At 38.3% G+C, this 18844-nt stretch overlaps 1 protein-coding gene across 4 annotated transcripts in view; it reads right to left on the reverse strand.

Moving 5' to 3' along the window:
* ndst2b (N-deacetylase/N-sulfotransferase (heparan glucosaminyl) 2b) overlaps positions 1-18844 on the reverse strand; it is an 87867-nt gene that overhangs the window by 9966 nt on the left and 59057 nt on the right. For 2 of the 4 annotated variants that reach the window (XM_077200377.1, XM_077200378.1), the window contains exons 2-4: positions 2346-3783; positions 276-363; positions 29-183 (exon numbers count right to left, since the gene is read on the reverse strand). In XM_077200377.1, the coding sequence (XP_077056492.1) occupies positions 29-183; positions 276-363; positions 2346-3380 (1278 nt within the window). In that variant the 5' untranslated portion in view covers positions 3381-3783. The remainder of the gene's footprint in view (positions 1-28; positions 184-275; positions 364-2345; positions 3784-18844) is intronic. The other 2 variants (XM_077200379.1, XM_077200380.1) reach the window with 2 other exon arrangements.

The raw sequence follows: 18844 nt of genomic DNA on the forward strand, positions 1-18844 counted from the left end.
GGTGTATTGTATCAGGGCAGATTCCGACCTGTGCAAACTGTCTATTAAGTCTCATCTGTTCTGCGAGCACGCTGACGTTGTGGAAGAGATGAGGTTGCATGTGACTCCACATGTGCGGGAACCACCAGAACTCCTGCCGGTGTCGGAGCAGCGTGTCGTCACCCTCATCTTCCTCATCTGTCCCTGAAGTGCAAGACCAAAAAGAGATCAAAAATCCATGTGTGGAGGTGGAGATAGATTTTACCTGTTTAACTCATGTAATAACTTTATCATACCTGTATGAAAAAACTTGCCAGAAAATCCCAGGTTGAAGGTGAAATTAGGTACCAGAGAACGAAGTTTATTCTGTGTGTGAAGCAGTGCCTAGTGAGAAGATGAAGAAGAAAAAAAAAAACGCATTTCAACTGGCTCAATATACATAATTCTATATTGTGTATTTGAAACATGATGAGCATCTATTGTGGGTTAAAAAATTTATTTTGGGTATATGAAGCTACTGTAGGTTACAACTAATGGTGGGTGGTATGAATGTATCACAATATGAGTCACAGTGATGATATCTTGCAAAACAGTTATTTTTGCTGGATTTAAAAAAAAGATTTGTTGACAGTAAATACCCTTGTGTTAATACCAATCTTGGATAGTCCAGTCAATTAAAACATATATATAAATAAAGTCATTTTCTCTTTTTATTTGTAATAAAAAAGACTTAATTTTTTAGATTTAATATTACGGTATATTGACCAAAAAAAGTTTCTGACTGGATGAGTCACATTTAAAGTTGTGACCGCACATCAGGATCCGCGATTCAGGCACCCACTGACTTCCATAGTTTTATAGAAGTCAATGGTTGCTGTCAATTGTTTGTTTAACAACATTCTTTAAAATATCTTCTTTTGTGTTCAGCAGAAGAAAGAAACAATCCTAGGCAGTCCTAGTCAATCAAGTATATTGTTTTGTTATTTTACAGATGCAGGTTGGAGAAGAGGTGGATAAAAGAGGGCAGTCTTGCAGAAACAAGAAAGGCAATGAAGGTAAAGGGTGAGAAGAAATAATAAGAATAGAACAAAAGATTAAAAATAAAAAAGTGCGCTATTACTGGGGGGAAAAAGAAAGGGTAAGAGAGAAAAATGAGAGAGAAATGTGAAACTGAAAACCTCAGGCATGACATTGCTTTTGGTGTGCTGGGCCACACAGAAACCCCTATGAGAACTTATCTACTCAAATTAAAATGGGAGCCAGTCTAATTAGCCCCATGCTAGCCTTCAGCAAGAGCCTTCTTTCACTCTGAGGAGATGAGAGAGAGAGGGGGAGAGAGAAAGACAGAGGAAGAAAAAGAATACCATGCTCCAATGCATTACAAACAAGCTCTCCCTCTCGCACAGTAATAAAGGCTCTCTACAAACAACGGCAGAGAGAATACATCTCCCTGATCCGTGTTAACCGTGCTAATTCATTAGCTTCATTTCAGTCATGAAGGAGCTCTGGGAGTGTGGTGGCAGTCAGAGAGAAGCTCTGAGAGTAAAGAGCTTGGATTATTCAAACATAAGATACCTTTGATGGAAGACAAACTGGGTCAGGACTGATTGATGTCTGATTCTCTATCAAAACCTATCACAAACAGACAATTTCATATCAACAAAGTAGTTGTTGTTGTTTTCTCGTAGGGGTGGTTGCCAAGGTTTTCCTATATGGTTGCTGAGATGTAGAAGTTACTAAGAAAAATTACAAACCCATGAAGAGGTAAATATACGACTGTCCAAGCTGGTACTGATGATCTACTTAATCTCTGTTTTTATCATCATTTTGAATACGAACAAGACGAAGTCTTTGACAAAAATGTGATTTTCTCAGCTTTTTGTTTTGATTTTTTTAATGAAATTTACTCACATTCAAGTGTTGATTAAAAAAACAAAAACACAAATGAAGCTAAAGAATTTGCTTCTTACTTTTTATATAAATTGGCTGTTTACATATTCATGCAAAAACATTCTGGGGGCCATGAACTTTTTGTGAATGAGATTCACACTCAATGGTTGAACTTTTGAAAATGAAAATTGAGGCTGTCATAAATATTAGTATTGAAAATTTTCTGATAGTCATAATCATAAAACTATTGGCCAAATTGTGTAGCACAGCAAACCTGGAGCATTTTGCAAATCAGAAAAAAAAATTAATAATAATAATTATATAAATATATAATCGATTTTCCCCCTTAAATCGGGCAGCCCTACCGCTAAGTATGAGCAATAGTAACAATGATGCTAGTTTAAGCAAGCACATTTAGGTCTTATAAAATGAATAACACTTGGCAAGTATATTCAATAAATATTTAAGGCTCTTACCTCAACATCCGCCACTTTCATGCGGGTTCCCTCCTTCCCAACAAAGATGTCATCCACGTCCACCAGCAAAAATCTGTCCAGTGACAGGCTGAGCCTCCTGCCAGTTAAATACCCCACAGCATCCACAAACAGCAGCTTGTGCAGCCAAAACGACAAGCTTCCACCAAAGAACACCCGCTGAATCCCATCGTGAAGACCTAGGTCCTGTACAACCGTAGCTAGCAGCGCTCTCTGTTGGTGTGAGTGTGTTGGGAGCTGATTGGGTTCTGCTGGTCTCGGGCTAGCTAACAGAACAGGCTCATAGGTGCTGTGGTTGGACAGGAAGGTGGTCCAGTTGTCTGCAGGTAGAGGGCCAGGTTCCAGCTCATTGGGTTTGGTGATGTAGAGTAGGGGTGCCGCAGGGTTGACTCTGTAATCCCAAAGTGGCAGGTTTGAACGCAAGAACAGAGGGAAGCCTCTGAGCTGAGCGGTGGATGGTGAGTTTTCATTTGCCCGGTAGAAGCCAATGATTCCCACTCCTTTGTCTTGGCAGTATTTATCCAATAACTGGCGGTTCCACAAGTCCAAGTTGACGTACTTGAGCAGATTCTCATAAATGATGAGTGTGAATCGGCCACGACCTCGCCAAGCCAGAGGAGGCATGTCCCCTTTCCCCGGTGCAATTTCAGTGCGGTAATGAAAGCGGCTTGACTCTAAAATGGCAACAATCTCTTGTCCGAGTTGGGAGTAGATGCTTTCCACAAAGAGTAACACCACAGGCTCTGTCCGAGAGGTGTCTGCTGTCTTCGGCGAGTGCCGCCGCTGGCTGATCTGCGATGGCAGGGACAGTGGACCCCTTTGTCCGCCACCAACTACTGATGTAGCTACACAGTCCCCCATTGGTAGCGGCAGAGGGGCCTCCTTGATCTTGGGTCCAGCAGTGACGTGATAAGCCAGGTAGGCCATGGAGAGTAGACAGAAGAGAATGAGTGCAAGGATCAGGCGGTGGAGACCTTGGTGCCTGACTACTCGTGCCATCTTCCTCACTCCAGCCATAGCTGTCTTGGCCAAGTGGGTGGCAGGGACAGAGAGAGGGTGGCGCCTCACTCTGGTAGAGAGGTAGAATAAAAACAGGGCAGGGATTAAACGGCAATGAATTTGCCCTGCCAGGAAACAACCATTGAATCTAGGTCACCATGGCCCCCATAGCCTGCGACGGAGTCGCCGCTCCTGTGTCTCTGTTTTTGTATCGTACTCCTCCCGTCCATATAATGACCCTATGCGTAAGCAGCTGGAGGCATCATGTGAAAACACAGCTCAACTGTTTGTTCTTTAGAGTGTTGTTGCTTTGGCTTGAAACCTTCTGCCACTTCGGCTCGAAACCCTCTGCCACTTCATGCACCTGCTTGAACAAACCAGATGTGAGAGAACCGTCATCTAGCAGAACCACATGTTCGTTCTAAAAGAGAAATGAGAATGGGGGAAAAACAAAAAATTAAAAGGTTAAAAGGATTAGAACTAAATTTGTTTACTTTAAGACTAGAATACACTTCACAACTTTTTCTCAGATTTTTTTGCCACTATTTGCAATCTGGAGAAGTGGAAGCTAGTTGCCTAAAGTCAGACCCATTCTGTAGATTTTGTATAGTCAGAGTTGACAGATATTGATGTTTAGACTTGAAGTCATGTAGTGCATCCCAGCATTTAAAGATAAATGTATCCAAAAGTGAAAATTCGGTCACCCTCAAATTGTTCTGAAAGCACCTGTATTACTTTTGTCCTTTTTGGGGGGAGGGAAACAAAGGGAGAAATATACCATTTGTTCTTTTCAATGCAATTACAATGAATGATGAGTGAATTTTACAACTTCAAAAAGGGAACAAAAAGTACCATGATGCTCCAGTCTCCATTCATTGCAATTCTATGGAAAAGAGTGATCAATACATTATTCATACAGCTTTAGAAACACGTCAGACCACTGGAAAAATTTACTATGCAGAGCGAAATTGGTGTACAAATCTGTTTTTTCTTAAACAGTTTATGGCTTTCACCTGATAATGAGCACTTTTTAATGCATTTAAACCATGCGTGACTTTACACGCTGTCGGATTATTAGCATAACCAGTGTTCAGGTGTGTATGTAAACACACTTCATTGATGACAATATTCCTTTTTGGGTGAACTAATCCTTTAACAATATTAAGAAGAGGAGACATTTCTAGACTCTAGGTTTATATTCATGGTCATAGCATAAACAAGAAATCCGCCCTGTACTTAAGCACTCACATAAAGAGTCACAAAATTAACGTGGGAATTTCAAAATGGAGTCCTGTTGCAATCTGAACTGCATCATGCACTTTCTTAACCTTTAAAACTTCAGGTCGTAGAGCTTCTCCCCATCCCAGGGGCCAACACATACAGTACAAGAAGGGCCACAGAGTATCTCCACAGAGAGAGTAATGTAGACAAACCATCTGCTGATTTTCCATTAGTTGACACACAAACACATACTCACAAAAACACACCCCTGCCCTATTAACACTCAATGTCCCCATCATCAAATCTCCCTTACCGTCTACATGAGACCTTTTCCCAGGGATCCCAAAATAACTCCACCCCACACCATCCTTTAGTCATGATCCTCAGATATAGGCTTTCAGGTGTGACTAGAAATGTGTGAGAGTGCTAATGCGTGTGTTACGTGTATACAAAAGAAGAGGGCGTCAAATATGGAATGTCAGTATGGTGCATAGTCTGTTTTATCATGAGCTGCTTTCAGCTCTGTCATGTCCTCGATATCAAATGTGATTCAGTTTGGTAGATCCAATATTCACCCGTAGATAGTGCAGAGAAACCTGATGCCGTGAGAAATTGAGTTCTTGTTAAGTAGGCCAAGTGACAACCCAAACAAGTCCCCCTGCCACTGGCATTATCGCCTTTAAGGCTGCAATATTAGCCTTTCCTAGCATTACTTTTATTTGAATAAGTTAAGGACACATGAAATGTAATTTTAGGGCACCTGTATTCAAAGGGCACAAGGAAATATCATTATGTTTGACGCACTGCATTAAGCTTCCATTAAGTAATGGCTTAAAAATTTCTCAATGCCTTTATTAGTTAGAAAGTGCAGAACAAGCTTTGGACGTGAAGCAGTTTCTGCACCAGAGATTCAGTTCCATTAATGTGGCACATTTCAATGATTAATCTCAGGGAAAAAAAACAGAATGGCTGAGCATGAAGAATTTCAGAGATAAAACATAAGCTGACTTAGCAGTTTTATAATATATTAAACTGTACCATGTAAATGGATCTTTCCAGTTGCCAAGAATAACTTTTATACAGAACTTAACAGAAGAAACTCTATGACAGGAACAAAATGCACCACAATGCTGTAGCCTTATCATCTGAGAATGTTTCTTTACTTCATATGTAAGCTTTTGATGCACATGGTCTAGTCAAAGAGGCTTTTTGAGATGCAGAAGCAGTGCAGCCTGTGACCACAGCGTGGAGCGAGAGCTTTGTAGTGCAGCTCTACAGAGTCTAACGCAGAAGGGCAGAATCAGCTCAGCCCGAGGGGTGCCTGAGGGCCGCCGGCGTCACGACACGCATAAGCAGATGACATTCTTCAAGAGTCCTTAACAGGCTTTCTTCCCACGGCACTCAGAAACACTTGGAGTGATTCAGCACACATATTCCATTTGACTTCAGTGTTGACTTATGGTTCCTTTCCTTCCACTAGGAAATCATTATCCTGGCCAGGCAGTATAGGGTTTCTGTTCTGCCAGTGTGTCTGGCCAACAAGAGAACAGCTCTATGGGACACTGTTCCATATGACTGCTGGAAGCCAACGGCTCTGTGGAATGTCTTACTGGCTTTATATAAAGACAAAGTGTCACATGCCCTCTGGCTGATATTTGATCCACAGGTAATATAAGGATAATGAATTCAGCAGGAGCCCTGCGAGTTGTGATTCACACAATTGCGCCTGAGTATTAATGAGACGAGTCATTTGAATGATGAAGAAAAGCCATTCATAAAAGCTTGAGGCATTCTAGAAATAAGCTACAAGAGATGGTGTGTTGTGGATTTTTTTTCTTTGCAATAATAAAATTACATATACTCTTACATGATCAAATTAAGCAAATTCACTTTTGCAAAAGGCCTCCATATATATATATATATATAGTGAATATAGTGTGATTTTGTACCATTTCTATTCATATTTATAATTTATTCATATTTAGTGCTATGCCTCCATACCACCAAAAACGGTTGTAAAGATATTATTATTATTATTATTATTATATGTTGTCTTTTAAAATAAATATATATCTATAATTTTATAAAGAGTATTGTTATATTATGTCTTACAACATATTTTTGTAATATTAATGTACACTATTACAACTATATGCAAGCTTTTTAATTCATAACATAGTGAGAGGACAAAAAATAAAAAGGAAAAAGATTGCAAAATGTTGCAAGCCAGATTGAAACTCTTGTTGTACATACCATAGCTCAATGTACGGTTTAATGTGCTAACCACTAAATCACAGGTCCGACTACACAAATGAATTGGAGGAACACAATAGTCAACACACTCACTGGAAAAGCCATTTTATAGAGGTCCTGTACATGTCTACACATAATAGAGCCTAAATAAAAATATGGCTGTTGAATCAGTGGGATTCATGGTAGTATAATTCATTTGAAGGAAAAAAAAGAATGGAAAAAAGAGCAGATGGCAAATGTTACAGAATAAGGATAAAGTTTAATCTTCCATCTCTCTATCTTCTAAAAAGCCAAGATAACCGTTCTCATTAACCATTAATAAATATTTAACAGTGGAAGATTAGAGTTAAATAGGTCTCCATTAGTCAGGTTATTCATCATAAGACTTCCAAAAGTGTGAGAAAGGAAAAGATTTAGTGAGAAATAAGATGTTAATATGAAAGTGAGAACGTGCAATCAGGTAATTTAAGTAAGACACCCTTGTTGGACAACTCTGAAGTGTTTAGGGGGAAGAGTAGCACGTTACAGATAAGGTAAATATGCCCGTGAATAAACCACTTTTTTTCTAATATCGGTTATCAAATATTTTTTCTTGTTTCAATTTCACCCTGAAATAAGTTATATTTCTATAGTAAAATGGGTTGCTGTTTGATGTTGACTTTAACCTGGCTTTTGCAGGAGTCATCCTGAAGATTTTCTTCACACAGTAATCTGAGCACCATGTAAAACAAAAAACAAAAAAAACAATCTTTAAAGAACTGATATTCACCAATCCCCTGTCAAGAGTGTGTTTTCATCTGAGCCCAAGCTAATACTGCCAATACACACACACACACACACACACACACACACACACAACCTTATGAACGGCTTCTTTTTGAAATGATGAGCTGCAGAGAGCTGAGAGAAGGTGAAAAAATGATGGTGAAAGAGTGGAAGTAGGAGGAGGGATGTAGAGGAGACATTGTTTTTTTTTTTAGGAAAGGACATGTGTCAGCACGTCTGTACAAGAAAATAGCTTGTAATAGCTCAAAGCTGGTTTATACATGATGTATTTGTAGTTGTACCACTTTTAACATAACACTGGAATGTGCTTTGCTTGCCCTGAAGTCATTTACCAGGCTCTTGAGGACACTGTGAGGTAAAACTAAACTCAGACAACTCAAAAACACAAGCATAACAACTTAACTTACATAACATAACAATGAAGATATACTCGTCTGACTGAAATGGGCATTTTAGGTCTATTGCAAATTCCAATTTTAATACCACAGCAAAAACCATTATGCTGTTGAAGACTGTAAATTAAAGCTAATGAAATTATGGAATTACTTTATGGGTTATAAACAGAGTCCGGTCCAGGTCTAAAATAATTTATAAGAACTCTGGAAACTCACTAGAAATCTCTTGAATTACAAAAAGTAATATACACAACCGTTCAAAATGTTAGGCTCAGTAATAGATCAAAAGTGACATTTATAATGTTTATTAGGAATCTATTTCAAATAAATGCTGTTATTTTTATTTTTCTATTCAACAAAGAATTCTGGGGGGAGGGTTCACTGTCTCTGTCCACCTTTTTCAGTGCTGATGATAATATGAATCTGATTACTGTAATGAAGGTGGTGCTGAATTCAGCGTTGCCATTACAGGAATAAATAGATTTTTAAAATATATTAAAGTTATTTTAAATTGTAATAATATTTCACAATATTATTGTTTTTACTCCATTTTTAAAAAAAATACATTTTTACTGTAAATTGATCCTTGGCGACCATACGAGATTTCTTTTAAAACAAAAATCTTACTGACTACAAACCCTTGTATGGTAGTGAATATATGCAGTACACTGTATAATTACTGTCCACACCAATATTTATCACAGCTGGTTTGACAGCACATAAAACCAGACTGACTTGACTGCTGTGACAGTAGTCGAGTGCCAAAATGAGTCTCTTTTCAAGATACTGTATAAAACCTGGTATCATTAAAATTTTTTATTTTAGTATTGACCAAAATAAGTGCATTTTGACATCCCTAATGGATGCAATCACAAGGCACATCATGCTCAGGAAGACTTCAGTTTCCACATGGCCAGATTCCCGAATACGTCTCATCCTGTCTAACTGTGCAGGTAATAGAACACAGTTTCATACTTGTGCGAGACATTGCTTCCAAATCAATACTAGCTCAGGCATGATGGCGGCCATCTTCCCCAGGTCTATGTTAGAACAAGCCTGCGGTGGATACGTAGCCACAAGGTCATGGATATTTCATTGGAACCTACACAGGAGTCAAGGCTTACCATGATTCACCTGCCTATCTCTACCTCCCCACCCTGATACAGCTGTCAGTCAAATAAAAGATGACCACAGTGGCGTACACAGCCTTACAGGCTGTCAGATCCATTTTAGAGAGCACTCCCTCAGACAGACACAAAAACACAAACAGCTATTAGAGCTGTCAGCCCCCATTCACAGACGGAGCAACTGACAGTATCTCTCCCCTCCTCTCAACAGTCACTCATAAACATTAATGCAGACAAACAAAAGACAAGCGATGTAGGTAATCATTCCATCAGAGGAATATAAATCAAGCTCAGCGCAGCATTAAGAACTAAAATCAATTCCAATCTTCTTGCTTTTAGCTTCCCTTCCTCCTTTACAAAATCTCCATGGTGATAGATCAATCACTCCACCCCTCCTTTGCCCTCCATTTCTGGGATATTGTATTAAGAGCTGGATTTCTCCAAGGTTCAGTTTGGGCTCTCAGGAGCAGACAGATGAAGAACCGTAATCTTTTTATAGTCTGGGTTGGGATATTCTATTAGCTAGAATGGCTTGAGTTTTCTGATTTATAGGACAACGTGTCCACCTCACAGCCAGGGGGAGCTGTTAGAAATCAGCAGTCAATCAATTCAAGTCATCGACCCAGTATAATCAGGCTTAATGATTTAGGGAAAGTGAGAGAAGAAAGAAGAGAAGAAGAGAGTGTGAAAGAGAGGCAAGCTGTGATCCAAAACTTAACTAGATGCCTAACTAGACATTTTAAAGTATAGCTTTTTTATATTGGTATTATTTAATTTATTAGATATAAATATAACAATATAAATTTGTTAACATTTTGAATTAGCTGTTATTCTTCCCTTTTCATTTTGAGTAATTTTGTTATTTATTATTGTACAAAATAATGTTTTATTGTTATTATTGTTTTTTAAATAATTTTAAATAGATTTAATAATTTTTATTAATTCTAGTTCCTAATTTTAGTAGCCTACTTAAACTTTTTTCAGTTAGTTGCCAAGGGCAACATTTCTTCTAATTTTATTTTAGTTTAAATCGTTCCATCGAATATTTACAATGAACAAGACTATAAATGCAACACTTTTGTTTTCCGAAAACCAGTCAGTATGTGGTGTGACCATTTGCCTCACCCAGTGCAACACATCTCCTTCACATAGAGTTGATCAGGTTGTTGATTGTGGCCTGTGGAATGTTGGTACACTCCTCTTCAATGGCTGTGCGAAGTTGCTGGATATTGGCAGGAACTGGAACATGCAGTCGTAAACGCCGATCCAGAGCATCCCAAACATGCTCAATGGGTGACATATCCAGGGAAAAAGCTGACCAAGCAAGAACTGGGATGTTTTTAGCTTCCAGGAATTGCGTACAGATCCTTGCAACATGGGGCCATGCATTATCATGCTGCAACATGAGGTGATGGTCGTGGACTAATGGCACAACAATGGGCCTCAGGATCTCGTCACGGTATCTCTGTGCATTCAAAATGCCATCAATAAAATGCACCTGTGTTTGTTGTCCATAACATATGCCTGCCAATAGCACTATGGGCCACTCGATCCACAACCTTGACATCAGCAAACCGCTCAACCACACAACGCCATACACGCTGTCTGCCATCTGCCCTATACAGTGAAAACCGAGATTCATCCGTGAAGAGAACACCTTTCCAAAGTGCCAGACGCCATAGAATGTAAGCATTTGCCCAGGCAAGTCAGTTACGACGACGAATTGCAGTCAGGTCGAGACCCCGATGAGGACGACGAGCATGCAGATGCGCTTCCCTGAGACGGTTTCTGACAGTTTGTTCCGAAATTCTTTGGCTATGCAAACCGATTGTTGCAGCAGCTGTCCGGGTGGCTGGTCTCAAACGATCTTGGAGGTGAAGATGCTGGATTGCTGGAGGTCCTGGGCTGGTGTGGTTACACGTGGTCTGCGGTTGTGAAGCCGGTTGGATGTACTGCCAAATTCTCTGAAACGCCTTTGGAGACGGCTTATGGTAGAGATATGAACATTCAGTTCATGGGTAACAGCTCTGGTGGACATTCATGCAGTCAGCATGCCAATTGCATGCTCCCTCAAAACTTGCGACATGTGTGTCATTGTGCTGTGTGATAAAACAGCACATTTTAGAGTGGCCTTTTATTGTGTCCAGCCTAAGGGACACCTGTGCAATAATCATGCTGTCTAATCAGCATCTTGAAAAGTCACACCTATGAGGTGGATGGATTATCTCGACAAAGGAGAAGTGCTCATTAACACAGATTTAGACAGATTTGTGAACAATATTTGAGAGAAATAGGTATTTTGTTTACATAGAAAAAGTCTTAGATCTTTGAGTTTAGCTCATGAAAAAAGGGGGCAAAAACAAAAGTGTTGCGTTTATAATTTTGTTCAGTGTATATTTTATTTTAGCTTTATTTCAATTAAAAAAATAACAAAAATGTTTTTTGATAGTTTTAGTGAACAATAACACATACAGGCAGCATAAATAAAATACTTTTTAAGAAACATTCTTCTGGCAAAAAGGCTGATTGAATGAATTCTTCACAAATAAGGCAATACCAGAATGCATTGCAATTGTGAAACATACTTTATTCATTTAATACTGCTAAACATTGCAAACAATATAGTTTAAAGGGGTTGTGAATTGAGAAATTAAATTTTCCTTGATCTTTTGACATACAAGTGGTTAGTTTCAGAACTCAAAACTTCTTCATTAGTCCAAAGCTTTTATTGAATCCAAGTTCCAAAAAATATTCCTTTTGGATTTCGTCATACTTTATACTCAACATTATGGTGTAATAGCTTGACGAAAGACCGCCTCTGCAGAATCAGATCAAAGCTGTGGTGGAAATTTTAAACTATATATTAAACTAACCATGTTTCTAACATCTAACCTTATTTAACATCTAACATTTGAACAGAATGTACTGTTCGAAACCAAGGGAAAACTTGTGACTTAGAGTGTGTGTGTGTGTGTGTGTGTGTGTGTGTGTGTGTGTGTGTGTGTGTGTGTGTGTGTGTGTGTGTGTGTGTGTGTGTGTGTGTGTGCGTGTGTGTGTTTGTTTTTGTGATTTGTGAGGACACAAATGTGTGTAATGACATGGGTATTACACTGGTATTACAACTTAAACATGATTTATGAGGATATTTCCTGAGTCCTCATATTTCAAATGGCTTTAAAAACATACTAAGCAGTGTTTTATTAAAAATGTAAAAATGCAAAATGTCTCCTGTGATGGGTAGGTTTAGGGATGGGGCAGTGTAAGGGGATAGAATATACAGTTTGTCCAGTATAAAAACCGTTACGCCTATGGAATGTCCTCACAGATCACAAAGACAAACGTGTGTGTGTGTGTGTGTGTGTGTGTGTGTGTGTGCGTGTGTGTGCGTGTGTGTGTGTGTGTGCGTGTGTGTGTGTGTGTGTGTGTGTGTGTGTGTGTGTGTGTGTGTGTGTGTAAATAACAAATATGGGAAATGAACTTAGACAGATGTCTAAACTTGAAACCTTGTTATTAGTAATCAACAAAAACATAATTTGCTCCTACCTAGTAACAGGAGAGTTTGCATATGAAGAACCAATCAAATTGTGGGGAAATTATGTAATGTATCATGTAATTTTGCCATAACCCTATTCTATAAAAACTGTTGTATTCGTGTTTACCGGTGGAATTCTCAATGGAATTTGTCAGAGATCCTCCGGCCTGGCTAAAAGCTTCTTCTTGGGAGAGAAGCTTGAAGAACTGCTCGAGTACTCTCCCGTACGTGATTAAAGCATTTAAAGGACATTTGCTGAAGTCTGTTTGTTGATCATTCCTGCACAGGAGCAAGTTAGTTCAGAGGAACAAGTTACAGGTTAGACACTAAAGAACTTATTTCCCAAGTAATAGTGTCAATAGGGAGCGAGACATCGTTCGACTCTTTGGTGGGGTAGGATTGCGGCTTAGGCGACAACCCGTGCGTTCAGAGGTAACTCAACTAAGTATAATATTTAAAGGTGTCGGGGACACCCGGAAGAAAAAGAAAGTAGGGGAAAAAAATCTACAAAGAGTAGGAGAAAAATCTACAACATTTTGGCGAGCCAGCCAGGAGTCTTCGGAATCTCCCTCTGTCGGATGGACGGGGACGAGGAACCACGTTGTCTTCACTCTGCCAGACTGCAGAACCCTGTTCGACAGAGGGACCATTCCAGACGGGCTAAAAGGACTTATGGTAAGGTAGGACACACAGTCTTCACACTTTTCCTTAAAAATGCTTCTAAATTAATTAAAAGGTTTAACTGGAACCTTATCTGTTAAGTAAAATTTTGAAGAAAACTGGGGATCACATTTAAAAGATTTAGGATTTAAATTATGTTTTTTACCTTGGCTATTATGGGCAATGATTATGGTTAAATTCAACCAAAGAGGTATTGGTGGAGTACTCTGTGATTTGTTGTGTTTGAGAGTACACCCAGAGAGCTGTCAATAAAACTTCCAGCAAAGAGCAACTTGTCATTCTGGATATCAGATTTGGGAGGGAAAATACCCCGAAATGCTGTAGTACTGCAATTTGCTTTTTGTTTGAAAAAGACTTTAATTCTGATTGAATATAAAGAAAGATAAAGAGAGAAATGAGAAATGTTGAAACAAGATCAATAGATAAATTTAAAAAATGCAGAAATTGTTAAAATTATAAATCATAATAACAGGAATATGCATTCTGGAAGAATAAAGAAATTTTGAATCGTAAAGAAACTTTCATGACTTAAACTTTGATTTATTAAAGTATAATAGATATATAAAATTGAGCAATAGGTGCTCTTAAAGTGATGAATAAATAATAAGATGTTAACTGCACCTGTTTAAAAATTATACTTTCTATCTGAAGGTGTCTAGAATTTGTATCCCGTTATCCCTGGGAGACAGTGTGAAAAGCTGATCCATTGCAGAGATTCTAAGATTTTGGTTTGTGTTAACTAAGATAATTTTTGTGCATTGTATCAGAATGAGATTGTGTGACCAAGAGAAATAGAAATTGTGATTTGAACAGGCACATAACAGACATCGTACTCGTTTTATTTTGGTTTCTTGTAAAAAAAGAGAAAAGGCAAATACATTTTTGTTTAGATTTTACACTATATTCTAATTAGAGTTGTTCTGCTTTTTTCCTGTGTTTTGCAAAGAAGAAATGCTTGTTTTTTTCCGCAATGAAGGACTAAGCTTTTTAATAAAATGCAGAACTGCTGTGTTGATAACCAGATGAGACTTTCTGTAAGTTTAATTTGAGTTTTGCGGTTCTCTGAGTGTTCAAGATTACAGACAGCTGCCTTGACAAAAATGGAAGCTAAAAAACTGACAGGATGACTGAAGAGGAGGTGGGGCCTTCAGCTCCCCTCCTGAAAGAGGAAGTTGACACTACTGAGTCAACATGGAAAGACTGAGACAGTGCAGGAAAAGCTGACAATTTCACTTGAGACTTTACCTAAAGACAATTTTGCCACGCATTATGCAATTTTGTGGCAGGGTGGATCAAAAGCAAGACCGAGAGGGCCATCACAGCCTGACGATTCAATGAATGTAGCATAACAAGTTCAACTGAAATGACAATCCACAGAAAGACTTCCATCCTCTCCCTTTTGGGTCAGGTGCTGCATTTTCAATGATCACTACAGAGACCATTTCAAATTTAGTTAGTTGTTTTAACTTGATTATGTTTTGATTATTCACTGGTTTCAGAAATTCTTCATATTCCTCTGTTTAAACTAACACTCTGAATCTGCTTTCAAATAGGACCAGTCCAGCAGCCCTACTACAGGAAGTTCAATAGCAGAAGTGGGAATTTGACTCACCAATCAGTTGAAACTGGGGCTGGATTTGATAGTGAGGGTTATTGTAATTAGCCAACTAGTGGTAAAACCATGTATTTGTTGAGAATAGATTATTGACTATGCAGAATTCTCTGGAAAATGAAATAAGGTCACAAGAGCCCCTTTCACACAGAGATTCCGGAAAATACACGGATAAAGTGACCTGGGATTTGACCCAGGTTCGTTTGACTTTGGTTCATTCACACTGCCAGTGATTTTCAGGAATCAGAGAGTGCGTTCACACACAACTCGTAAAAATCCTGTAAAGACACGTGACATTATTAATCCATTATGAATTATTAATATTAATTTCCATTAATGAAACCAAGCTTGTGCATTTTTTTCTCTTATTCGATCAACTAGCACATTACGTACCGCTTCAAGCTGGCGAACGATCCCAGCTTGAGCCCCATCGTTACGACACGGCATTGATTACGGCTTTTGTTCACACAGCGCGCGTTCCGGGACTTAACAAGGCAATGTTACTAGGTCCCCAACCCGGCATCGATCCCGGCATCAATCCCGGGTCGTGTTTGCGTTCACACAGAAGGTGTCCTGCCAATTTCCCGGCAATTTCCTGGGATCGACTTGCTGTGTGAAAGTGGCTAAGGTGTCCAAAGAGACATTATGGCTAGAAAAGCAACAATATTGGTCACTCCATTTCATTTAAAGGTAATTTTCTAGATTCAATAAAAACAATGAATCTAATTCTAAAACTTTTGAAAGCACATGCTGTCATCACCAGGGGTACGAGAATTTAAAAATATTTGTAAAAATGTTTTTTTCTTTTTGTCCATAGATCTGAAATTGTGTGAAGATCTCCAAATATTCTTTTAAATAGCCTATGAGCAACAACAAGAAATTGAAATTGTGCAATGAATGACATTACATTGGAGTAATTAAAACGGACTCTCTCAACTGCAACTGTAGGTCTATACGGTTATTATTTTAAAGTGTTTGATCTATTTGATTTTGAAAAGTTAGGGTTACGTTCACTGTGTTAAACTCAAACACATGGCGACTGCGTCGGACAATTAAAAATTGATATCCTAACGTTTAGACACTGTCGCAAGGGGAATGCCACAGTGTGTCTCCGTTCAGTAGCTTCTGTCGTCGCCAAAGTTGTTACCGTTTGGATTTGGTGGTATTCCACCAAACAGTATTCCGACAGTAATGCTACAAAATTTAAGTAACCATGTTAATTTTTATGCCTAATCGGCGATTCAATGATTTCTGATATGTAATGATTAACGTACAGTCAGACGTTCTTTGTCTCAAAATCGTTTAATGCTGTTTATGGGTCAGTAAATAATCAAGCCAATGACTAAATGGACAACTTTACATTGTTTCTCTTAATAGCATGAAAATTGTGATTAAATTATATACAGAAAGCAATTAAAGAACCATGACTTTATAATCGCTGGAGCTGTCAATCACAAAGCACAAGTTTATTAGTGAATGACTTCTGAATTCTCGCCAAAACTCCCGTTATAATCAATGACACTGTCATTGTATTTGCACTGTTAGTTCTTAAAGAAGCATTCTTGAGAGTGCAGAAATCGAATTGCAATGTAGATCACTGCTTTCATTCGCTCAACAGACATGTCTATCATTGGCTACAATGCTCATCACTGCAACCTAGTATGTGATGGGAGTAGATCAAAATATAATGCTATAATAAACACTTTTCACCTTTAGTTAATCTTGACAGCAATAACAGTAAAAATGTAGTAAAAGATTTCAAGAGAGTTCCACATGTAATACTTATTTCATATGCAATGACATTAGCCAATCATAGCAGTGGGCGTTTACATTGAAGTCTCACAGAGCGTTCAAATCGGAAGGCTAAATTAAGGCCTTTTATTTCTGTTATGACCACTTTTGTAAATATATATACTAACATTATAAGTGCACCTTAGGAAGCATTGTAAAAAAAATACAGTTCATGACCCCTTTAATAATATCAAACTGGAATATTTTGCCCAATATGTGTGCATTATGAATTGTTCTGCTTACAGACTCATTAGAGACAGCACAAGCTGAATATGCCTGTTACCTACATGGAAAATAGCTGCCTGACTGTGTGTCATGCCAGAAGTATATTAAAATGTTAACATCAAACTCTGGAAATCAACAGTAAGGTTTAGATTAATCTTGTATGCTCTTTACTAGAGTAGCGTTATTGAGCTGTGAGTGACTTAAAGGTTGTATCAGTGATTTCTGGCACAAAAATAAATGTCTAATCTTTCCTAACGATCCGCTAACTGCCCGCCCCATAAGCATGCTGTCCAAAAAACGCGTCTCTGTAGGCAGCCTAGGCTCTGAGATCTGCACACAAAAACAAATGGGTACAACCACCACTCAAAACCAAAATAAACAGTGTTCCAACCAATCACTGACAAGGGCGGGTGTTGTGAGGTTTTGCGCTCGTGCACGGCTGGACACGAAATCGGAGCAACACCCGCCCCTGTCAGTGATTGGTTGGAACACTGTTTATTTTGGTTTTGAACACTGTTTATTTTGGTGGTTGTACCCATTTGTTTTTGTGTAGCGGATCGTTAGGAAAGATTAGACATTTATTTTTGGGCCTGAAATCACTGATACAACCTTTAAGAGAGTTGCTACCTATGCAGGGTGTTTTAAATCAGCCAATTATATCAGGTTTAATCATAGTTACGATGCTGCCTATATACTGTAGGCACTAGGTATCAAGAGAGCTCAAGGTTCTCAAACAGAGCTAGAGGAGTTAAACAAAGAAACGGAATTTGATTAAAGAACTAAAAAAGGATTCTCAACAGAGAGTGCCATTATAATATTTTTTGTCTTGAATGATGTCAGAGCAAGAGCCTTTCCATTAATGAATGTCACATAACAAGAGGAAATTCTAATTTTCTATGGTCAAATGTCATCAATACTGTGCCGAAGGACAAAAGAAGCTGGACAAACTTGATGGAAGTAGAAGGAAATTAAAATTCACAGTTCATAAATCCTCTATGGCAACAGACATATAAGAAAAGATAAAGCACAGATGGGCCGCTATAAATTTGCATTGTAATTCAAAGATTTACAGCTACTTGTAAATCTCTTCCAAGAAGGGTACAAATTATGAGAAGGATTAATGTTTGATCCCCTTAATTAAGGCTTCAACCAAATTCCCCAAAAAAGGAAGTCAAAACAGAAGGTTGGAGAGAATCTGCATTATTCTTTTTAAATACACTAATGCTATGTCAACACGGTTTTCAAACGTTCCAGTTGCCACAAGTTAGTTTTACAAGATTAGTCATTTTCACTTGGCATTAAACACCCACGAAAAAACATAGTGTTTAATTGAGGTGGTAACCAAGGAACCCGTTTTAGTCCCCAAATAAATATATATATATAGTAAAATATTTTTATATATAGTCAAATAAATTTATATAAAATATATAAATATAAAATTTCTGATATGCACCACCCAGACTAATTTGGTTAAAAATGCTAAAAGACAGCTTGGGTTGGCTCTTAAAATAGTCAACATCCCTAATAGTCTATATAATTCACATTACTTCAGCTGTAATTATCACAACAATGTCACATCATTAGGAGACAACTATTCAACAAGTCTGAAAATAATTTGCTGCCACAAATAACAAATACATCAACACTAACATGAGAATATATCCCAACATTTGCATATGCAAAATTGCGTAAATCTCTGCGCACACACACTTGGACAAGCTGATAATAATTTGTTTTCACTGGAACTGGTTAACATTCAAAATGTCAAGTGTTAGTGGCAATGTAAGCAGCCTTGAGCACAAAGGCATAAAAATGCGCTCAAAGGGCCTCCCTTTCGACTAAATCCATGAACCACCTCT

The sequence above is a fragment of the Siphateles boraxobius genome, unplaced genomic scaffold, assembly GCF_051911475.1.
Source record: "Siphateles boraxobius isolate OS27281-9 unplaced genomic scaffold, OSU_SipBor_1 46, whole genome shotgun sequence".
Classification (NCBI taxonomy): domain Eukaryota; kingdom Metazoa; phylum Chordata; class Actinopteri; order Cypriniformes; family Leuciscidae; genus Siphateles; species Siphateles boraxobius.